Source organism: Lissotriton helveticus, chromosome 3_1, assembly GCF_964261635.1.
Source record: "Lissotriton helveticus chromosome 3_1, aLisHel1.1, whole genome shotgun sequence".
NCBI lineage: Eukaryota > Metazoa > Chordata > Amphibia > Caudata > Salamandridae > Lissotriton > Lissotriton helveticus.
In genome coordinates, this window is record NC_136061.1 from 996,286,488 (window position 1) to 996,311,647 (window position 25,160).

Sequence of the window (25,160 nt, forward strand, 5' to 3'; positions counted from 1 at the left end):
TCCAGTGTTGGGACTTGAAACATTTTGCCCTGAGCTATGTGCCAAGTCTGCCCCACAAAGGTTTAACCTCGTTGGGCAAGATTTCTTGGTTTGTCTCACTCGCCACTTATCGTAGCAAAAATAAACGTTCCAGTTGGACCATGGTAACCGGCCGTGCCTTGCTGAAACATTTTGGCACTTGTAAAGTGACTAAGTCTGTTCACATAGCACAATAGTGGAAACAGACAGCAAAGTAAACCCCAGAAGCGAGAGGACTTTGGTTGCGACAGTTTTTTGTTTGTCCTTGTAAATGCTTTTGGCAACAACATTTAAAGCTTCTGTGAGACCCCAGATTTGATTTCCCAACCTTCTGGGGTCCTCAGAAGCCACAGCATTCTGCCTTGCCTTCTGTGAGATTTCAATCTTAAGGACAAAGCCAGAAAGTAAAATTGTTGACCAGACCAGGACAATCTGCTGAACTCTACCTGACTCACATTCCTTCAATGTCTGCTTGATTAACTGCTTAGGACCCAGTCACCAATGCCTCATAGTCTGACATTGACTTTAGTCTTCCCCATTGTTTTCTCTGGATTATTTGTTTTTTTCCCTCTCCATAATTCTTAGCTACTGATCCTATATATCAATTTTTACTAAGTTGTTTTTGGAATTGTATGTTAATTTTCTTTAATTTGATGTTGTGATGTGGCTAGTAACTTACTGCACATACAATTTCTCCAAGGGAAGCCTGTCTCATTGAGCCATAGGTACCATGGGGAGGCTTAGGATTCTTCGCGGAAACCTGCTTTTTACTTATTGGGCACTGTTTTATGTCACTTTGTGGAAGCTCAACTGATGCACTCTTCTCTAGTCAATACTCCAATTTTTTACAGTTTTATTCCCTTCGATTCTTAATACTGAATAATACAAATACATACATTTAAGTAGAACTGTTATGTGGTGGTTAGCAGAATTACTGGAAAAAGTAGCTGAATCTACAATCCTCCAAGTTGAGCTGTTTTTGTTTTGTTTTTGAATAATCCTATGATAATATCCTTTCTTGATAAATGTACACATGAAATTCAATAGAATCAGTCCAGCTTCCATGATTTCAAACAAAAAATCTTTTGAACTGAATTCTTGGAAGAGAGTCAGAATGTAGGAGATACACTTCTAATTGAGAGGCTTTCTTAGGAAATGGAGGAGGTTTAAGAAGAAGTAATTCAGTTGTCTGAGCTTTATAAACGTATACGTTTGCTATTCCTAATTATAAGGAAAATACTTTGTGAATACAGAGAACTAAAATCAGTGGTTGCTAATTCTGAGGGAAGCATAGTTAAATGAAACCTTTTCTGCATTTGCTCCAGTCACTAATTATTGGTAGGTAAATTAGATGTGACTAACTTTTGAGAATGTTGGTAAATACTGAGAGAGCTATGAATGACTATGTGGGTATCAATCACCTTCCCAATGGTGACCCTCAACCAACACCCATGTCCTTTACCCCAAAGTCTACTGTTGCAATTTCAAAATATCTGCTGTGCTTCCTGATTTTCTCCAAATTATGTGGACTGTGCAGTTGGAAAGGCCTCCAATTTATCATTCTTTGAACCAGAAGTTGGAACTTTCAACAGTAGGGCCAACCTATTGTTCACCTGTTTTTGTCCAGTGGTTCCTACGTTCATAACTATACATTACAAGAATAAACAAAGTTCGATTTTTGCTGGTATCTTCTATTATCTTCACTCAGTTCGAGGACAAAAATACATGGAAAGTTAAACTTATTTTTTTCTTTAATTTAGAGTTTGACAAAGAAGATGGACAATATGAAAAAGAACGTATCTGCAAGCACGCAAAGGGAGACCAGTGATAAGGATGTCATTGTTCAACAGACAATGACCGATTTACAGACTCAACTCCATGAATTTGTAAGAGGTGTGGAAGAATATAAGAAGAATTTGGATATGACAGAGAATCTACAGCGGCTAACAGAAGAGGTACATATGAACATTTATATTTTATACAATTTCTAGATAAAGTAGTCTGGGGCTTTGGGTGTTTTCCTTGTGAAGGCTGTTTGGGATACTGTTTTTTTATATGTTCAGAACATGTTATTAAGCAGAAACACATACTTCTTTGTGGCATCTAACACTGAATAATTCCTGGAGCTCTATGGAAATTGCGTCTGCCCTTTCCAACCAGCACTCTCTGTGCTGGCTGTAGTAAATAACCTAGTGAGGTAGCTGTGTTGCCTGTGGTCTGCGGAAGCATGGATTTGGGCATTGATCTAGTAGGCAGCAGCCAGGAGCTCCTCAAGCTTTTCCTGGAGGGGCATGTAGGCGCTTCTGCAGTCCTTACCAGTATATGTGGAACTGATGCAACTGAAGGGCTAGTGCTGTCCTCCTGCACTGGGGGCATCAGGCATAATGTTACAATAGCAGCAGTTGTTAGTAGCTGAGGAGATGACATGGGCAGAGCAGTGATGTGTACTCTGCTTTCTGGTGCTGAAGATTAAAATTTTTAGGTCTCGCCTATTCAGTGCTTGCTCTGTCTCCGCGAGACATGCTGTATTTAGGATATGGGCTTTAAAAACTCCTCCCATTTTCAAGCACTGTCCCAGTTACATGTGTTGTTACTCCGAGCTTGTGAGCACTATTTCTTTCTTTAAGCTGAAGCTCTGGAGACCAGTGTTAGTGGTTTACAGAGCTCTGTTGTTCCCCATTACAACAAAAAAATCAGCATTAGGGGTCCATACATCAGTCAGGGCAGGGGTCCGTGTCCATCACAGTATGAGGGACTTTTTCTTCCCAACAAGAAGAAATTAATTTAATGAGGATGATCTGTAACCAATCAGAGCATTGCAACGTGACCCCTTTTCCTCAGCACAGTTGTTGTATTTTGAAGTAATAACAAGTGGCTAATTTTCACTGTACAATGGCAGATGTGATCTACAGGAATGATCTGTTTGGTACATTGGTTCCACAACACCTTTATAAAAGAAAAAAACCATCTGCTAGAAGACCAGCAATGTCATGCACACTTATGTTTGAGCAGGTGTGGCCATTACAGGTAAGAGCGGTGGGGCAGGGTGGGGGGATTCAACAGACGATGAAGAGAGAAAAATAAATAAATAAGTAATTTTCCCTCGTCATCGTCTGTCAAATCCACCACACCCTGCCCCACCGGTCTTACCTGCACGGGCCGCTCCTGCGTTTGTGACAGAAAGCCCACACAGTGGGCTTATAACATACTCCACCTATGAGGACATTTTATTGTGAAACAGGTAACAATGGCCTATGACACTAGCAATTCCACATACATGCCGATGGCACACGTGATTTGAAAAGGAACATTGAGCCTCACACTACCCATCCCATGTGACCAGAGGGACCTTTCACATATCCAGAGGTCATGATGAACATAAGTTCTGCCAGGAGAATCCAGGATTTCAATCTCATTTAGGGGCCTGGGACATAATCTGCAACCACAGAGAGGTCACTGACTCACAGTGAATTACAAACAAATAAAACCTGGTAAATAACGTTCAAGCCATGTCAGCAAATAATCTTATTGTATACTCACGATTCAACAGAACAATGATTGAAAATGAATGCCCATATTGATAATTGTGTTGTGTCATCCTTGTGCCATGCAAGGGGGCACAAGAGAGACGCAAAACTAAAGTCGGATCAATCAAGCCACGCAAGGCCACCTTGCTTAGCCCTGAATTGCTTGATAAAGCTGAAGTATGCAAGGCAGCGCACATCACTGCCTTGTTTTACTCTGCCCCAGGGAAGCATTCCATAGGTGAACAGTTGGTGTTCCCAAACATCCACCCATGGATTTTGGAGCATTCACAGATTTACTATTAGTGGTAGACCTGGGAATGCATCAAAAGACCACACCTCCCTAGGGGAGGCGTAACAAGGAGACATTCCTGCTCTGTTTTTACTCGTTATAGGTGTGCTGCCTTTTGCAGCACACCTAGAAAGAGGGACATGCCTCTCAGGATTTTTTTGTGCAAGAAGGTGTCCCTTTCAGCACAAAAACAATCCTACATTCAAAGCAGGCACCCCCTTAGACCATGGTGCAAGGGTGACTGTGTTTACCTTTCATGCAGTGCAACAAAGTTGACATGCTGTGCTGTGCTGTGCTGTGCTGTGCTGCCTGAAAGTATGATAAATATGCCCCCAAACATCAAGTGGAACAGATCCACTGAGGAACCAAAGGTAAGCATAAGACAAACCATCTCAAAGTATGTTTCCAAGTGAGCACAAGCCATCTGCCAAATCCTCCTCCTGGATGATAGCCTAGCATGAGTTCGGTTATATTACCACGATTAAACATTTTAGTAAAGTAGCAACACGATTCAGCCATTCTGCATAAGTATATTTTTGCGAGGAACAGCCTCGCTTTTGCCCTTTCTGGTAGTGTAAATCGATACATAAATCACCAACATAAAATGGCATTTGATTCAGGAGAAAGGGTCAAGGAAACGTATTCATTCACATATAGCATAAAGCTGATTTATAATATGGGTGTCCAATATTTCTTCTTTCTGCAAGCAAAGGTTTGCAAAGTTCATAATTTTCATCCATCCTTGATTTGCAAAGTTTTTATTTGGTTATCCTCAACTAAGATCCGTTGTTTACGCCATGCAATACACTTTTCACTACTCAGTGAAATATTTTTATTCTAGTTAAACCAAGTTAGGGTGAAAAGTATTTGTATCTGCATGTTTACCTTTCGCACACCATTCCTATGAGCATTAACAGTGTACAGCAGAATGTGTTTTTCTACAAAGTCTATCATATTAGGCAAAGTCATTTATTTTTTTTTTTTTAGTTTAAACAAAGAAGTTTATTTCAGAAAAGATGCAACCGAGTACAAAGAATCAAATAAAGTATCCAAAAGTGAATTAACAATAAATGAACTAATGTCATAGTTATAGAAAGAGAAAATAAGAAAAAGCAACGTAGTTGGATATATAATAAGGGGTTTACAATAATTGTGAAAAAGGAAGGGGGAAGAAAAAAGGAGATAATACATTTATAATATGACTAAATATACAATATGAGGGCTTAATGCAACATAAAGGATATCATTACTTAATGAAGAACAGCTGTAAAATAGATGTAATTATAACAGAAAAAAGAAAGGGGTTAAATAAATAAGTACACCAGTAGATGAATAAATAATATATCAATAAAAACAATCGTGGTGGTTTGGGGACTTCTTCCAAAGAAGGATGATGTTGGGTAAACTTTTGTTCAGAGGCATCCAGGAAAATAGTCACAGGGGACCATATGTGTTCTCTTTTCAAGAGCAAAGACATGGGAGAGACATAAGCACGATCTAGTCGATGGTTGTAACAAACGCTCTACCACCAAGCTTAAAAGGAAAGTTGCACGGATTGTTTCCAATTTTTTGTCATCTGTTGAAAAGCAATTGTAATTAATAAATCCACAACATCAGTATTATAAGAGAGAGTTTTCCAGGGATCAGATAGTATACCCAGAAAAATATCAATAGTGGAAAAAGAAAAATGAGTATGAAAGATGGCATTAATTTGGGACCATACTTTCAGCCAAAATTGATGTGTGGGGGGACAAGTAAAAAGCATGTGGTGTAAATCAGCATGTGAAGTGTTACATGACCAACAATTTGAGGAAAGTGTGGGATTGGAGTAAACATATGTCTGTTGTATATAAAGAAAAGTGTTTGTCGTGCTAGCAGATCTTGAAGTTTTACGGAGTTTTAGCCGTAACTTACCCCAAAAAAAATGTGGACCATGAAACGTGGAATTCATGTTCCCATTGAAGTTCTATATTAGTTTTAGCTCTATGTTCAGGAGGTGTAGTCAGAAATGTGTAAATACATGAAGCACTAGACTGGGCACTTAGAATGGGGAGAATATTACAATGAGGCATTGAGGAAGATGGTGTAGAAGGTATATAAGATAGGCAGGAGGCTATATTTTGGATCAGGGACTTATATTTGGTAGAGAATGATTTTGGTAATTTGTAGAGTGATTGTGCATCAGAAAAAGAAAGAAAAGAATCATTTGAGTATAGTTGATGGATCCAAAGTAGACCCCTATCTCGCCAGGACTTCCAGAAGATGGGTTTGTTTTTAATTTTAAGAAGGTGGTTGTGCCAAAATGGAGGAATTAAGAAATTGTTCTTTACTTGAGAGGTGAGAAATCAGGAAGTTTATAGCTTATGGGAAGTGTTATGAATAGGTGAGGACAATAAGTGTCTTGTAAGTGAAGGTAAGTTATTCTTTGAAGTAGAAGGCGATAAGAAAGAATGCTCAAGATCTTTCCACAATGGAAAGAGGTTGGAGTTAGTTTGGTTTAAGGATTTAGAAAGTTGTTAATTTAGGGCGTTTAAGCATAAGTAGAGATAAACGTGATTTCTTTTTATTCCATAAAAAACCTGATAGAATAGAGTTAATTTTTTGGAAAAAATATGCAGGAAATTTGAGAGGGGTAGCTGAGATCATATAAAAAATGACAAGAGCAAGCATCATTTTAATTGTGTCAAGTCTGCCCCACCAAGATAAATATAGAGGATGCCATTTAGAAATAGAAGTAGATAATGTAGAAAGAATATGAGTCATATTTGGAGATAGTTTGTTTGAAAAAGGGGCCAAACCAGAGACCTGAATATTTTTTTTTGTGCAAATTCCATGAAAAATTAGTAGAAGCAAATCTTGTTTAAAGCATAAAATATTACGAGGTAAAACTTCACATTTATCATGATTCAATTTATAACCACAAATTAAAGAGAAGGTATTAACCTCAGCATTGAAAGCTGGAACAGATTTTTCTGGTTTAGATAAGTACAAAAGAATATCATCTGCATAGACACTCATTTTAATATGAAGTTTACCATGCTGAACGCCATATATGTTAGGATTTTGTTTGATTTTTTGCCAGAAAAGGTTCTAATGTAAGAATAAAAAGAAGGGGGGATAAAGGACATCCTTGGCAAACACCTCTTTGCAATGATAAGGGTTTAGAAATGGAACCATTGGTAAAGATAGAAGCTTTGGGAGAAGTATATAATAAAGAAATATAAGAAATAAATTTGAGTCCAAAGCCAAACCATGATAGTGTATGAAAAATAAACAACCAATCTATACGGTCAAAAGCTTTTTCCACATCTAAAGAGATGGCTGCAATAGAATGGGAATATTTATTAGATTTGCGTAGAAAATGGAAGAAAATCCTGGTAGTGTCAATAATATTCTGTCCTTTAATGAAGACAGATTGTTTTATGTAAATAATGGATTGTAAAAAAGGTTCCAGGTGAAGAGCAAGCATTTTGGAAAATAATTTGTAGTTGGAATTAACTAGTGATATTGGTCTAGAATTTTTACACAAATGAGGGTCTCGTCCTTCTTTAGGGATTAAGCAAATAAGGGTGTCTTGAAAAGTACCACTGGAAGCCTTGGAGGAAATAAACTGCAAGAAGAAAGAAAGAAGGTGAAGAAGGAGGGTTTTAGCAAAGTGGAAAAAAAACTCTACAGGGAATCCATCAGGACAAGGGGCCTTCCCTGTTTTGAGAAGTTTTAACACGTGGGAAATATCTTTTATATTTATGTCTTGTTCTAATGATGAAAAATCAATATCTGCAGGGAATTGTTTTTGTATTGAGGCAAAATACTTTTGTATGTCCAAAGATTCTGGTATAAGTTCAGGGGTATAAAGAGAAGAAGAATATTTTTTTAATTCGAATAATATTTTTTTAATTCCTCTAAAATTTCCAAATGTTTTGTTACTGGAGAGGAAGAAGAGTTTAAAATATAATCAATATTGGCACGATCTGTATTGTTTTTTAGATATGAGGCAAGAAGTTTGCCTGCTTTGTTTTGGCCACCATAGTAACGAGCACTACCCAGAAGAAGATAAGCAGAAGCATTATCTGTGGCTAACTTATTATATGTAAACATTTCTTTACATAGATTATCAAGATCAGCTTTAGAATTAGATGTTGTATAAAGTGACTCTAGCAACTTAATAGTTTTAAGAATCTCATTTGCTTTTTGGGAGTTATGATGTTTCTTTTTGGCAAGATAAGAAATAATAAGGTCTCTGGCTGTAGCTTTAAAATAATCCCAAACAGTAGAGAAACATGAAACAGAAGATATGTTGCGTTTAAAGGAATCATTAATAAAGTCCTCAAAAGATAAAGTGAAAGATTGATTGGCGAACAAAGAAGAATTGAAATGCCATCTTCTACCAGTGACATTATTTGGAAGCAGTTCTAGGTCTTGTAATACAGGGGCGTGGTCAAAAATCAATATAGAACCAATATCTGCCAGCAATAAAGATAGTGGTAATGCTTTGCATACAAATAAATAGTCTATACGTGATTGTGAAAGATGAGTGGGCGAGAAAAAAGTGTACTCACGGAGTTAGGGATGACAGAATCTCCAAGAGTAAACAAGAGATCTGTGGGAAATGAGAGTGGTAAAGTGTTGATGCATTGGAGAGGGAACAAAGGAGCCTCGGAAACACGATCAATATATGGGTCAACAATAAGGTTACAATCCCCACCAAAAATAACATATGCAGTAGAAGTAGACATCAAGAGGGTAGAAATATGTGGCCAAAAGTTACCATCAAGTTTAGTAGGAGCATACACATTAATCAAAGAGATAGGAATATCATTGACGCCAAGGTGAACAATTAACCAACGGCCAACATTATCTGAGTCTTGAGAAAGAAGGGAGACTTTAAGTCTCTTGTGACAAAAAATCATGGTCCCATTCTGTTTGCTAGTACCTGGAAAGGAGAAGACATGTCCCACCCATTGTCGCTTGAGTTTAAGGACTTCTGACGGAATTAGGTGAGATTCTTGTAAAAACACAATATCTGATTTAAGAGCAGATAAATGAGTAAGTACTCTTTGCCTTTCAATAGGAGTACCCAAACTTTTAACATTCCATGAAACACCACGTAATGTCATTAATCAACTAAATATAATAAGAACTTGCAAAATATTACCGCATAACATGGATGTAGTAAAATGGTTGCAACATTTAAAGAAGCGAAGAAGAAGCACTCTAAGAGAAAGGAGCTAGAATATGAAGTTAAAGATTTTGGAATAGAAAAAAGAAAGAAGAGAGAGAAAGGAAAGAGAGAGACTGAGGAAAAAGAGAGGGACAAAAGATAGACAGAAACAATAATAACACATACCAAAACTCAAACATGGGTGGAGGGTGTTGAGGCCACAAAGAGAAGACAAACAACCAGTGATGAGACTCCGGGAGGACCACAAGGAGGCATCAGTTCAAATGGACTACACAAGAGTGGATGGGTCAGGGAGACGAAACCTAGTGGAAAGAAACATAAGGAAAATTAGACACTCAAAAGGTACAATAGAGGCAAATTTGCTAACTTACAATCAACAATTAGCATGGAGAGAGAAAATGATTAAGTGGAAGATGATCTTTTAAATTCCATGGAGTCCTCCCTACAGCTATCAAGAAATTGTTGCAGCAAGGCTGGATCATCGTAGGTAGTTGTTTTGTTCTTATAAGTCACTTTAAAGAGGAACGGATGAAGCAGACCAAATCTGGCATTCAAATTTCGTAGTGCTCGGCGCATAAATAAGAAACTTTTCTGCTTATCTGCCGTGGTCTTCGCATAGTCCTGTGAAAAGAATAACTGGGATCCTTGCCAAGATATACGTTGTTTAACGTTTGCTGTGTGTAAGACTTTTAACAAATCTGTGTATTCCAAAAACTAGAGAATGACACCTCTTGGATTACGTTGGACAGATGGGTTGTGAGGAGTACGGCCAAGTCTATGTGCTCGATGTATGTTTAAAGTTGGACTTTCAGGAAATTCAAGAATCTGTGCTATAAAAGATTGGAAAAAAGAAATGGGATTGGATCCTTCCAATCCTTCAGCCAGACCATAGATGCACAGGTTGTTGCGTCTGCATCGTTTTTCAAGATTTTCCACTTGCTTTTGTAGCTGTAGGATTTCTGCTTTCATGGAAAGAATTTGTTGAGAGGAGATTTGGAAAGAATCCATCTGACGGTCCATTGAGTTGATCTTATTATGAAGAGTAGACCACTTATCTTCTAGGCCCTGTAGGCATATGTTCGTCTCTTCCATATAGGGTTTAAGTGCTCGGATCTCCTCCATGAGAAGTTCTAAAGATGTTGGCGGTGGAGATATAGTCTGTGAAGCAGGGTCTTTTTTAATCCTTTTAGTAGACGATAACATCGAAGAAGTACGTACTTTAGTAGCATTTTTCCTATTCGGAATGGAGGAATGTGGAAGAGGAGAAGCAAACGCAGTGTTATCCTCCAAGTCCTCGGAACCAGCAGGTTGATGTGAGAAAATGCCACCTCTTGATCTAACCGAACCCAGAAGGCTGTTATAGCCTGGGCCCAGGAAGGATCAAGTGAGGGCGAGAAAAAATAATAAACAGGAAGGGAAGGAGGGGAACAGCAGGGAGGGAGAACTGTAACGACAAGAGAGATAGTAACGATTATATCTTTCTGTCTGCCAAATATGAACACACTACCAGTTTCTATAAATCCCCTCATACCTGTAAAAGAAGAAAAAGAACCTCAGGCATTGAAGATACTTCTCTGGGCCCCTACTAGCAGTTCTGAGATACTGGTATAAACGTATAGTAACTCCATCTGTAATACACAAGCATGCAATTCCTAAATGCAGTGAAGATGATTCAGAATACTAAAGTATGTTTGATCACTGAGTACATACCAAGCATATATTGATGGTGGCTGTAAATGTTTTACCAAAAGACTCCACCGCAAGGACCCCCAGAGTTGAATGAGTAAAGAAACCAATGAACAAATAATTAGAATGGGTTACGTCACCCTGTAAAGTAAATCACAGTACCTGATTCCTGAACCTCAGGTCTCGTACCACCAAGAATAAGAACGTGGCGTTCCCTGCACGAGCCGGTGCAAGAAGGCTCAGCCAACAGGGACGCCGATATGCGTAAACAACAGGACTGGCGTTCCCTGCACAAGCCGGTGCAAGAAGGCTCAGCCAACAGGGACGCCGATAAGCGTAAGACAACAGGAATGGCGTTCCCTGCACGAGCCGGTGCAAGAAGGCTCAGCCAACAGGGACGCCGATATGCGGAAGACAACAGGACTGGCGTTCCCTGCATGAGCCGGTGAAAGAAGGCTCAGCCAACAGGGACGCCGGACGGTAAGTAACACGAACAAAAACGCCTCCTTCCTCTGTTACACTGAAGCGGGCTGATGAGAACAGAGGAACAGGCACTGGAATAGCGCTGCAGGAATCCAACAAAGAAACACTCACCACACCGGGTCCGGAACCAAAATATCCGACGCACTCCATCGTCCGAGTTCCCCCTTTATACTCCTCCCACGGCGCTTAGGATTCTGGGACATGTAGTCCTTAGGGTAGGTTGTCTGTAAGGGGCGCTTCTGAACGGCTTGACTGTACATCCCCCTTCACCGAGAGTGCCCCACAGGCCCCGGACGCGAAGGGTATCTACGATGAAAGTCCGCCACCAGGCGCGGGGCATGCACCCCCGACGCCGGTTCCCAAGAGTTCTCCTCCGGTCCATACCCTTTCCAGGACACCAAGTAACACAGACCTCTACCCCTTCGCTTGGAATCAAGAATTCCATCCACCTCGAATTCCGTACCGTCCTGAGAGGAAACAGGCTGAGGCGGCCGACACCTCGGAGAAAAAGAGGGTTTCAACAGCGAGACATGAAACACCGGATGCATCCGCAGATGTCGTGGCAGTTTGAGTTTCATGGCCACTGGAGTAACCCTCTTCAGTACTGGAAAGGGGCCTATGTATTTTGGATTGAAAACACTGTACCTGCGGAATCTGATATTCCGTGTAGACAACCAAACCAAATCCCACTCTTGATACAGAGGTCCCGGTCTTCTGTGTTTATCGGCCGCTCCTTTGTAAGCCAACTTAGACGCCCGCAGACTAGCTTGGGCCTTTACCAGCGTGTTCCTGATGTGCAATACCCTCATGGCCGCTTCAGGCACCGACTGTTCCCCATGAGGATGTAGAAAAGGAACGAAGCGTGGATTGCGCCCATAGGTGCAATAAAAGGGGGAGACCCTAGTGGCGCTATGGGTGGTGTTGTTATACGCCACCTCTGCTAGCCACAAATATCTCACCCAGCGCCAAGAAACCGTCCGGTGAACGCAGCGCTCTACAAATCCTTTTTACATTACATTTTTACGTTGTCTTTTCCCTGATCCACATAGCATCTCAGAAACTGCTTTAGCGTTTGGTTGAGACGTTCAGTCTGCCCATCCGTTTGGGGGTGGAAGCTGGTGGATAAAGCAGTCTCAATATGTACACAGGAACACCATGCTTTCCAAAAATGTGCAGTGAATTGGGAGCCCCCATCAGAAACAATCACAGCCGGTAATCCGTGCAGACGTACCACATTTTCCATCAATAACTCTGCCAATCGACCAGCCGTAGGTACTTGAGGACATGCAATAAAGTGACCCATCTTGGTCAGATAGTCAATCACCACCAACACCGCCGTGCACCCTTGATCTTTCGGTAGGCCCACCACAAAATCCAAAGAGATGCGTTCCCAAGGGATGGAAGGTGTGGGTAATGGTTGTAGAAGCCCAGCCGGGCGTCTATGGTCCGATTTTGCTGTCGCACACACCTCACATTGAGAAACCCATCCCTTGACATCCTTTCTCAAGGAGGGCCACCAACATCTCCTCAGAAGCTGTTCAATGGTCTTGTCCGCCCCCATGTGACCTGCGCTAGGAGACTCATGGCACCATTTATACACCTGTTTACGGAGAGGCAATGTAGGTATCAACAACCGTCCATTGTTTACTGGATAACCGTCCTTAAGTAGCCACTCAGGATGCACGCGCATCCAGTCCTTCCAGTATATAGTCTTGATACCCATGCGGATTCCCTGCAAGAAGGCGTCTGGTTGAATGACACACACCATCTGTGCTGGATCAATGATGGCCGTTTCCCCCACCTTTTCTGGACCCTTCAGAGACGACTGTCTCGTTAAGGCATCGGCCTTCCTATTATCCACCCCAGGGCGGAACGTGATAGAGAAATGGAACCCAGCAAAAAACAACATCCAACGGAGTTGCCTCGGTGTGAGGTGCCTAGCAGATGTCATATACTGCAAATTCCTGTGATCAGTATATACAGTTACCATGTGTCTGGCTCCCATCAAGAAATGCCTCCATTCGGTAAATGCTGTCTTGATTGCCAATAATTCCTTTTCGGCGATGCAGTAATTGATTTCGGCCCCATTCAATTTCTTTGACATATATGCCACAGGGTGCATCTGCCCTGTAGACTCATGTCTTTGTGAGAGGATGGCCCCTACGGCAACATCGGAAGCATCCGCCTCTACGATGAAGGGTTTCTCCGGGTCCGGATGTGCCAACACTGGAGCTGACACAAAGGCAGCCTTCAATGTCCGGAAAGCCTCATCAGCCGCTTGTGTCCATACGAATGGCTGCGACTTCCTCAACAGATGAGTGATAGGAGCCACCACCTGAGAAAACTGCTTGATGAAGCGCCGATAAAAATTGGCAAAGCCAATAAAGCACTGAATGTCCCTGATATTGCGGGGCACAGGCCACTCCTTGACAGCTCTGATCTTTCACTCTGCCATCTCTTGCCCCTGAGGACTGAGCATCACCCCCAGAAATTCGACCGTGGTGACATGAAAGTCGCATTTGCTCAGTTTGCAGAAGAGACTATGCTGTTGTAACCGTCGTACGACCTCCTTGACATGCTGTATATGTGATTCCTCTGACTCCGAGTATATCAATATGTCATCGATATAGACGACAACATATCGATCAAGGATTTCTCGTAGCACATCGTTCAAAAAATATTGGAACGCCGCTGGAGCGTTACATAGCCCAAAAGGCATAACCAAATACTCGTAAAGACCATATCTGGTTTTAAAGGCTGTCTTCCACTCATCCCCCTTCCTCATCCTCACGAGATGGTAGGCTCCCTTTAGATCCAGCTTGGTGTAAACAACTGCTGTCTTTACTTGTTCCAGTAACACGTGAATGAGAGGAAGGGGGTAGCGGTTTTTTACAGTGACCGCGTTCAGGGCCCTGTAGTCCACACACGCCCTCAATTCACCATTCGCCTTAGGTATAAAGAAAAGAGGAGACGCAGCGGGCGATTTGGAAGGTCTGATGAAACCTAACCTTACCAGTTTGTCCAAGTATTCCCTCAGATGAGTGTTCTCAGGCTCTGTCAAAGCATACAACCGCCCACTAGGCACGACGGCTCCAGGGACAAGATCGATTTGACAATCGTATTGTCGATGAGGAGGGAGTACCTCAGCTTGAACGTCATCAAAAACGCCGGAGTATTCGTTATACACTTCCGGCAAACAGACTTCTTTTTCTGCTGCGGTAGCGATGTGCACACTGCTAGCCAAAGAAAGAGATGGTCTACTATTGTCTTCATAACAATGTTCTTTACAATAGGATGAGGTCATAGTAACAATACCTTTTTCCCAGTTAATTTCAGGGTTGTGCAACTTCAACCAAGGTAGTCCTATGATGATACCATAATGAGGTGCCTTGATGATACTAAATGTGACCCTTTCTTTATGGCTTCCATAACTCATGTCCGTCTCTTCTGTCTGATAGCTGATGGGGCCTACGTCTAACTTCCTCCCATCAACCGCATAGACCTCTTCGGTGACAGTCCTAGCAACAAGAGTTATACCTAGTCCTTGAGCCTCTGTCAGATCCATGAACAAGCCTGTGGCCCCTGAATCGACCATGGCCTGCACGTTTACCCAATCCGTCTGTACTAACAACTTAATCTGTATGAACAAATGGTTCTTCCCCACAACCTCATCCAACAGTGAAGGGATGACTAACCAACTCCAAGGAACCCCTTCTTTACCCTCAGAGCCCTCTAGTTTTCCGACACCTTGTCCACCACCGCAGATGCCCCTTTATTGAGGCGGAATCTAGACACCTTAGGCTTAACAGGGCATTCGCGAACAAAATGCCCTTTTTTGCCACAGTACAAGCAGAGCCCGTTCTTTCTTCTCTGTTCCTTTTCAGTTGTTGTCAGTGCTGCTCTCACTGCCCCTATGTCCATGGGTTCAGCCCCTGCGGCTGTACCGTTCTCATTGGTCTTAGACGGAACAAAGGGAGGTATCGCTCTACTCTTCTCCTTAGCATCTCCCTTGCGTGCCCTTATCCTATGATCTAATCGCATTGCAAGATTTATTAAATCTTCACAAGTCGCAGGTTGCGGATCGATTTGGGCAATGACATCCTTCATGTCTTCACTTAGTCCCTGATGGAACAAGGAAGCCTGCTTAGCTTCCGGCCACTTGGTTTCTGTGACCAGTCTCCTAAAGAATTTAAATATGTTAACAAATCCTGATTTCCTTGTCTCAACAGCAGCAGCTCTCTGTCCGCTGTATACGTGTCTGCCCGTCTGTCAAAAACCTTTACAAATTCGTCTCTGAACGCCTCCCGATCATGAATAATGGGGTCATTCCGCTGGATTAAAGGGACCGCCCACTGTGCCGCATCACCTGCCAAATAAGACACTAGAAAAGCCACCTTAGCCTGGTTAGTGGGAAAGGATCTGGGTTTACAGGAAAAGTGTAAGGTCACTTGGGTCAGGAATACCTGTATGGACCCAGCATCGCCCTTGAATCGCTCGGGGTTAGCCAAAGGTATGGTGGCCGGCATTTCTACCACCACTGAACTAGGAGGAGGTGTCCCCAATGCACCAGCGCTAAAAGGATTCCTCTGAATATTATCCAACCTTGTACGTAAGTCTGCTGTCTCTTGTTTGGAGGAGTGTAATTCGTCCTGGACTAACACCAGGGCTGCTAACACATCATCCAATGTGGCCATTATTCCCCCAAAAACCTCCTGATCGGGAGGACGTATAATCTTGGGTCGGATATTCTGTTATCCTCCAAGTCCTCGGAACCAGCAGGTTGATGTGAGAAAATGCCACCTCTTGATCTAACCGAACCCAGAAGGCTGTTATAGCCTGGGCCCAGGAAGGATCAAGTGAGGGCGAGAAAAAATAATAAACAGGAAGGGAAGGAAGGGAACAGCAGGGAGGGAGAACTGTAACGACAAGAGAGATAGTAACGATTATATCTTTCTGTCTGCCAAATATGAACACACTACCAGTTTCTATAAATCCCCTTATACCTGTAAAAGAAGAAAAAGAACCTCAGGCATTGAAGATACTTCTCTGGGCCCCTACTAGCAGTTCTGAGATACTGGTATAAACGTATAGTAACTCCATCTGTAATACACAAGCATGCAATTCCTAAATGCAGTGAAGATGATTCAGAATACTAAAGTATGTTTGATCACTGAGTACATACCAAGCATATATTGATGGTGGCTGTAAATGTTTTACCAAAAGACTCCACCGCAAGGACCCCCAGAGTTGAATGAGTAAAGCAACCAATGAACAAATAATTAGAATGGGTTACGTCACCCTGTAAAGTAAATCACAGTACCTGATTCCTGAACCTCAGGTCTCGTACCACCAAGAATAAGAACGTGGCGTTCCCTGCACGAGCCGGTGCAAGAAGGCTCAGCCAACAGGGACGCCGATATGCATAAACAACAGGACTGGCGTTCCCTGCACGAGCCGGTGCAAGAAGGCTCAGCCAAAAGGGACGCCGATAAGCGTAAGACAACAGGAATGGCGTTCCCTGCACGAGCCGGTGCAAGAAGGCTCAGCCAACAGGGACGCCGATATGCGGAAGACAACAGAACTGGCGTTCCCTGCATGAGCCGGTGAAAGAAGGCTCAGCCAACAGGGACGCCGGACGGTAAGTAACACGAACAAAAACGCCTCCTTCCTCTGTTACACTGAAGCGGGCTGATGAGAACAGAGGAACAGGCACTGGAATAGCGCTGCAGGAATCCAACAAAGAAACACTCACCACACTGGGTCCGGAACCAAAATATCCGACGCACTCCATCGTCCGAGTTCCCCCTTTATACTCCTCCCACGGCGCTTAGGATTCTGGGACATGTAGTCCTTAGGGTAGGTTGTCTGTAAGGGGCGCTTCTGAACGGCTTGACACGCAGGCAAAGTGGACATTGTCTCTGTGAAGTGGGAAGATGTAGCTTGGTCTAATTCCTACTTGTCATCCTGTAGTACAGAGAAAGGATTTGAAGTAAGAACTGCAGTGAATTTAGTACGTTGAGATGGAGTGGTTGTTAAAGTAGCACATCTACCTGACTTAATCCTCCCCATAGACATGAGTATCGCAGTAGTAAAAGAGTGAGTACTGCAAGGTGAAATAGACAAGATAAATAAAATAAAACTGTAGCACATAAATAGCCAAAAATGAAGGATAAATATATTGATAAGTTCCTGAAGGGCTATTCACTTTGATATAAGTACAGCATTAGCAACGTTGTCAGAGTGTAGCACAACTTGAGACAGAAGAGGTATATTAATAATAATAGGCATTGAATGATATCATTGGAGCATCCATCGAAGGTAACATTGATATAGAAGTGGCAAAAATATCAATAATTAGGGAAAAAGCAGTGTTTGCATAGGACACCATAAAGGGACGTTCTTTAAGTGAATAAATCTGAATTTATCCTTGCACGGTAAACTGGGAATTTGAAGTAAGCGCAGTCTTGTGTGAGAAACATCTGTTTGAAGGGTTAAGAGTTGCCAGGAATCTTAGATGGATGTAGAATTGCCATTGAACTAAACTGGAAAAGTTCCTGTGTCACAGCATGCCTTCATGTGACAGAAAAGGAGCGGTGCCGATAATTATGTAAAAACAAAATGGCGGCCGGGAATCCAGTCACAGAGACGCGTCGCACATTTTGGTGAAAAAGCAGAGTTATTGGGCTTACCGCAACTGCAGAGTTATATATCCGAGATCCCTGGATATTCACCAACAAAGTCCTTTGTAAGTTGATGGTGAAAGGGGGCTGTCGCTGCCCGTCACTTCAAGAATCCTCGCAGCTAGGAATGGAGAGGCATCAAGAAACCGCCATCTTCACTGATGCCAGACCACTCCCCCATTTTATTATTGTTAAATTAACTGGGTAACAATATTTTCAGGTATAGTTATACTTTCATGCAGAAGTGGTAAAGTAAAAAATATTTGCAAACTTTGGAAAGTTATGAAAGACTGCAATGAAAAAGAAATGATCTCGTCCACACTTTTGGCGCATCCTGTCCATAAAAGGATTTGTTTGCCCTTGAGGAAGCTCACACAATTTGTTGAAATTGGGAAGCCATGATTAGAACTCTTGCCCAGAAGTGCTGCTTTCTTATTTGCAAATGTGAAACGTAAAAGTATCCATGGTGATAATAGAGCCCCACTCAACAGGAAACAATCAGAGGTGCATAAAAGATAACATATGTAGACTTATCATGATTTGTTTTTAGAACTACTGAAAAAATTTACTCTAAAACCATACTCCAACTGGGGTTTACCCACATAAATCACTATTTTCCATAATGTATAGCGTTTTATCCGTATGTTCAACCATATTTGTAAGCACTTCTAGTTTTGGAGCCTAAGGATATTAAAGCTTATGGAGATAAACTGAATATCGAGAGGAACGAGTGTCTAAAACCTATATTGTGTGTATTTATGACATGTTAAATTATTATAATGAAACATTTTTATTCACTATATGCAAATACTGTCCTAGTTTGATAGAAAATTTCAGATGTTGCTATAGTCCAACTTGGGAGTATTTGTTTTACCTTGTTTGGAAGCATGAATAGCTCAGGTGATCTGCTATGATTCAAACTGGTAACCTGCAGGTTGAACCCGCATCTTTTAGCTTGGTGAGTCAACTACATTGCGGTTGCCTGCATTGTTGAGCCGCTACCAATAATACTAACGACACAGGGGTATGAGTAGCTCTGAGTTATCTAAATATTTTGTACTAAAGCACAGAATTTGGGATTTCGTTGAACATGATCTGGTTGACAGAGCGATGAATAGATCTGATAAAGCAAGTCTCAGAACAGAATTGAAAAATGTTGGCTGTGGTGACCATATCTACCCTCAGAATGGAGGCACCTTGTGAGCCATGGGCCAACAGAGAAGAGAGGTGAGAAGCAGACAGCAATACATACCTGACAGCAGTCTATATATTGCTATAGGCAATGGTCTAGTGTCGCGCAGGGCTTGTATACTCTCCAGACTCCACCTTCATACCAAGCCATAAGCACTGCACTTGTGTACCCAGACACTGCAAGGAGTAACACTCACTTTAAATCCAGGGTTTCAACCCTTTAGCTGAAAACATAGAGGCAGTTCATCTTTAATATGTGTACACAGAAAGTCTGACAATCTGAGTTTCTCACACTGCTCAGCAATGGACCATGATACTGGACAAGAGTGAGAAGAATGAAAATATGAATGCAGGGAATGGGCAATAAAAGGTCCGCTAGCTAAATCAGATGCATATAAGTACAGCTCCACATAATAACAGGCCAGTGTGCACCCAAGAAAACATGCCAGTTCCAAGCACCAAGCGTGCCATAATGTCAGCACACAGCCCACGTGCTCACTCACCATAGTATTGATGAGCAACAACAGTGCCCAAGATAAAACGCACAACAGATAAAAAATAATATTCTACGTAACCAGACCTTTAAAGAAAGGAACACAGGAAGGATCTATAACCTTCCAAACACACAGAGAGGGGAAGCAGGGTTTGTAATTTTTTCATTCATCTGAAGTAGTCAGAGGAAGTGGGGATGGAAGACAGAGCTAACTACACCTTGGTTAATGCCTCAGGAATTTGAAATATCAATCCGCTACAATATGGACTGTCTCCCCAATGAGCTGTAGAACGAATTATTTCAACAGGGAAGAAACAGCAACTGGAGTAGCATGCTAGCACAAATGAAGTGACATGGTATTAACCTAAAACCAGGTAACTCTAGTGTGAAATTGCTCACTTGTGAATGCAATTCTTTATAGCAACCTTAACCACTCCTGCAATGCAACCTGCCCATCAAGAGCAGGTGTCATTTGTTTCTGTACCACTGAAAGAACACTTACCATGGGGCAGCCAGTACATACCACTATTAAATCCCCAACTGATTTATCTTCCACGCCTGGCCAAATTCAACATCCAGTTTAGCAAAGAAATCAGAGAATTACTGTACTGTAGTCTCAATCCAAGATCTCAAATTAAATTAAAAAAGAAGGTGCATCACTGCAACAGAACACTCATTTCCATAAACAGTGAAGACCAATGGAGCTTCACAGGAAATGACAAAAAGAGTTAAAGTGAGATTAAAGGGGATTTATTACATATTGATTCAGCTCACATTATTAGTTCACTAATTATTAGAATTATAGTAGGATTATTAAAGATTTATGGGCCAGATTTATGACCGTTTATTGCGGTTGTAAAGGGTTTTAGGCCCGTTTACGACCGCAAAAAACGTGTGGGACATGTACCAACCCTATTTTTAGAGTCACAAACAATTTGGGGAAGGGGCATTCTAAGGGCGTCTCTTCCTAATAGCGACACCAAAACCAATGTATGAATGTTTTGCGACTGCAATTGCAGTCATGAAACACTTGCAGTTTACCACCCCTCTCAGAAGGGTGGTAAAGCACTTGCAAATGGTAAGGGGGGACCCCTTCTCCTCTGTGAATGCATGAGCAAATATTTTTTAAGGGCAGGTAGTCATCCCAGGGACCACTGCCTGCCCTTAAAAAATAAAACGGCAAAGTTTCATTTTTAGTTTTTTAAATACACCCTGTTTTCCTTTAAGGAAAACAGGCTGCATTTAAAAAAAAAATGCTTTAATGACAAAGCAGTCCGAGACATGGTGGTCTGCTGACCCCAGCAAGCCACCATCCCTGGGAGTGCCAGCCATTCCCAATGAGGCAGCAAATTGCAACAACCTCATTATTATTCATGAGGCAAGCAATTTGTGACTGTATTGGGAATCGCAAACAGTGTCTCAGACACTGTTGAACATTGCATTTTGCGAGTCGCAAACTGCTATGGTCGTACATCTGGCCCTTAGTGACCTAGAAGCTAATATTTCAAAATAATGTCAAATAGAATATTAACAAGAATTACAAAAAGAATACAGACTATGCAACAAGTGTATTCCAAGAAGAAAACCCCATATCTAATGAAGAAAGTATACATTGAAAAAAGGCATATTGGCTAGGCAAAAAAGCTAAGATGTCAGCTTCAGGAAACCAAATAAAGTTTTCCGATGAGAGTATTAGAATGCTGAGGTATGAAGCCTTTGCGCTCAGGGAGTGGAGATCAGCAAAGGTGAGAATGGCCTTCTCAATTGAGGTCAGCAAACATCTCTCTAACACACAAGAGTATGCATGAGAAAGTAAGTGGGTCTGTTCTGGCCTCTCTTGTCTAAGGAACCCGCTATTATAATTCAACAAAATCACTAATTGCAACATTTCAGCTCATTCCAACTCTCAGAAGCCAATCAGTCTTCTCAAAATGCTGGAAGCAGGTAAACTCCCTTCTTTTCCGGGAAAAATCAATAGCGAAACATGGCTATGCCCTTGACTGGTGACACTGAACAGACATCGGGAACAGTCAGCTCTTCCCACAAGTCTTCCATCCAGGGATCTACTCCCCCTTCCAGTGAGAACCTCACTATCAGTCTTCTTGTACATACCAAAATGCCTATTCACTAATTAATAGAAGACCTCTGAAAAAGCACAGCATCTGCAGTGGAAAGAAAACAAACACAACGTGCAAAACAACCACAAAGAATATGTGCACAAGTCTCTTAGCCTAAAACGTGGTCATTCAAATTGACAGCAGGAAAAGGTGGCTAACATCTATTTAATATGTTAACATGGGTGCTGCTCCTAATGATTAAATGCAGCCACCTACTACAATTTATATTATTAACATAAACAATTATTTAATGTTTTAAATCACAATTTGTTGATGAATGCCTTTAATTATGCAAATAAAATGTAGACTCTTCAACAAGCAAGCAAAAAAGAACAAAGACACTTAACCTGAATGTGCATCAATCTGCATGACTCCTAAGGGTCTAGCATCGAAGGCTATTACGCACGGAAAATGAATGATTCATTAAAGGTATTATTGCTAAAAGAATCTATGAACTTGATGTCCTGGAAAGGACGCATATGCCAGCACTACTACCTCCCTTCATAATAATAAAGAGAAAGAAGGTGACTTCAAAAGTTTTAGCGAGACTTCAGCTCTAAACACCGCAACCTCAGATATATATTTTCTCACTTGCTGTTCTTAGAAACTACTGCACATAGGATCATATGCATAAAGATTCCAAAAACGAAATTGTAAATAGTGATTAATAATGATTCACAATTTGTGGTTTCTTATTTGGGTTGTACTAAAATGGACTTGATAAAAGTTGTTGCAATTTTCATATAGACATCTACCAAAAGTATTGGTAGTTTGAGAACCAGCATATGTACTAAAAGGTTGGTTAACAGCATACAGAATCATTGTGGGTTAAAATTTGACTTACCTCATCAATATTCATGAGGTAGGTCGCAAATTGCTACCCAGTACAATTAGCTACAGTCACAGGGATGGTGGTCTACTGGGGTCAGAAGACCACCATGTCTGTGGTTGCTTTTAAATAAAGCATTTTTTTAAAGCAGCCCTTTTTCCTTAATTGAAAACAGGATGTCTTTTAAAAATAAAAAGTTAAACAAACCTTATTTAGGAGTAGACAGTCGCCCTATGGACCATTGTGTACTTTTCAAAAACGATTCTGCCAACATTCACAAGGGGAAAGTTGGAGGTAAAATATTAATGCTTTGTGACTGGATTTCTGTCGCAAATCTTTAATACATATCATAAGGAATCAATATTTGGAAGGAACGCCCTTAACATGCCCCTTACAAAATGTCATTCATAATGGTCTCCTAAACTTGTTTAATGATTTGGAAAACCTTTTTCAAATTGGTCTGTGGTTTTAGTACATTTAAAAAAGAGTTTTAGGGTTCACAAACGTCTGACTTACCGAACACAAAAACCCTTTGCACATGGGGCCCATAGTCTTTACCCGAACACAGTGTGCTCTGATAGTAAGGGTTTTATGATCAAGTGTCAAGGAGTGCCATGCACAGAATTGTGTCATGCATAGGGGCTGTGGGTGCAGATACATTTGGCATGGAGCATGGCTTTAGACCACACTCTTCTCACAGAACATGCTGTGCGCTGCTGAATTCTATGTACAGCACCAACAGACGCAAAGTTTTTGCACTGAGCCATTAAATGGAGTTGCACTATCCAAAATGCAGGGAAATCAAACCACAGTAAACTTAAAATGCATTATACTATAGCAAATAAAAGCCTAGCAATCTATGTACTATTAGTATAGTCAGATTTCTGCAAAGTAATATATTTGTGTGTCTATCTGTGTGTGTGTGTGGGCAATAAAAACTTTAGTTAGTATTTAGTTAAGGTTGATGTGAGGTGAATAGCACCTACTATAAAAAAAAACATCCAAAGACTGTAAATATCTCTGTTAAAGTAGAATGTTAAGTTTAACTCCCACATTACGCGTAACAAATCTCAAGCCTTTGAAAGATTGAGTGAATGTGTTTCTCATTGTATGAGTCTTTTTGAATAATTCAGTCTCTAATGGTGGAATGAGAAAACCATTAGAAATTGCCACGGTATGAGGCTATTTGAATTTAGCGAGAGACTTGATATTGACCCGTTAGAAAAAATCTTGTATTTTTATTTTTGTTTATATATACCCCTGATGAAGAGCGTTTGTATTGGCCGGAAATGCATTGGGTTGGATTGTATTGTTAGTATTACAAGAAAGTAAAGACCAGCTCTCATATGCACAAAAATCTCGTCTTTGGAACAAATCTACTTGAGTAAAGAAATTTGATATACACAGTCAAATGTGTATTACATTGCTTGCTGAGCACATTTTTTCATAATCTTTCTGTCTATTCTGTTTCATTGCTGTTATAGTTTGATGTAACCCTGATTAGGGACATAGTAGTGCACACCATGTCTAGACCATCGGTTCTAGAAATTCTTACTTTTAGATAGTTGCCATTTTTCTGCCAATAGCCCTTTGGTGCCTACAGCCTGTCTTGGGTCACGTGACTTGGTGTAACTAACAGTTAGACTTTGTGAATTCCTCCCAGACAGTCAAACAATAGAGGGATTAGGTGTACCTTAATGGGCCATCTGTTGGCAGGATGAGGGGGCAGAGCATGGCACAGCCCACTCGCAACTGAATAGTGAGTTCTCTTCCCTCACACAAAAGACTTAACAACTTCACATTGTCACTGCAGACAGCTTAGAGCTAGGGAATTGGAGTCAGGAAATTCTATGCACTTCAAAGAACCTTTCTAGAAGCTTCTCTCCTCTTCCAGAGGAAGGGCACCAGGGAATAAAAAGGGGACCTCAGACACCAACTGTTCAGTCCACTTCTGATTCTGTGGATACTCTGCCAGGAAGAAGGCCTGCTGTGCTGCTGAAATGGCTGCCACTGTGCTGGACTGCTGCTCTAAAGGATTACTGACCTGATTGTCATGCTGCTCTGCTACCTCCTACCTGGGGACAAGGACTTGGTCTTCAACTGTCCCAGGACCTCCAGAGTGACTCACAAGGGCTTGTTTGCTGTGCTCCACTTCAGAGTCACATGGACACAAAAGGCCTCCTCCATCTTGAACGTGCACCTGGACCCAGCCTGAGTGAGTTCTGAACCTCCAAGTGGTGCCCTTCCAGTCCTGGACCCGTGAAATTGGTGCTAAACATTCCCAGACATTCAAAATACAAAGTTTGGCTAAAACCTGCACTGAGAACCAGGAGGGGACCAAGACCAAACTGCTCGCCTATCTGGTTGAGGTGCATCGCCAGTCGAATTGACTTCGTGGCTACTCCTGCTATATTTTCGCAGCAGCAAATCCGTTTCAGCGGTCTTTCTCCAAAGGGGTTTCCGACCTTGTGGAACTGTTTTGGGCTACAGCTCTCTCCCTCGTCCCGAAGGAGATTTTTTACTTCCTTTTTAGAGACTAATTCCTAACGAAGAAATCTTCACCGTGGCCTCAACCCAAGGCTATCCAACAACAATGCTCCCGCCTCAAACACCTCCTGCAGCCTTGCCTCACTGAACCTTACCTTCGCAGAACATTTTTCTCAAG

General features: G+C 41.6%; 1 protein-coding gene across 3 annotated transcripts in view; it reads left to right on the forward strand.

Moving 5' to 3' along the window:
- The window catches only part of CCDC141 (coiled-coil domain containing 141), an 808,330-nt gene that overhangs the window by 734,949 nt on the left and 48,221 nt on the right, over positions 1 to 25,160 (forward strand). For all 3 annotated transcript variants that reach the window (XM_078681492.1, XM_078681494.1, XM_078681493.1), the window contains exon 19: positions 1,779 to 1,973. In XM_078681492.1, the coding sequence (XP_078537618.1) occupies positions 1,779 to 1,973 (195 nt within the window). The remainder of the gene's footprint in view (positions 1 to 1,778; positions 1,974 to 25,160) is intronic.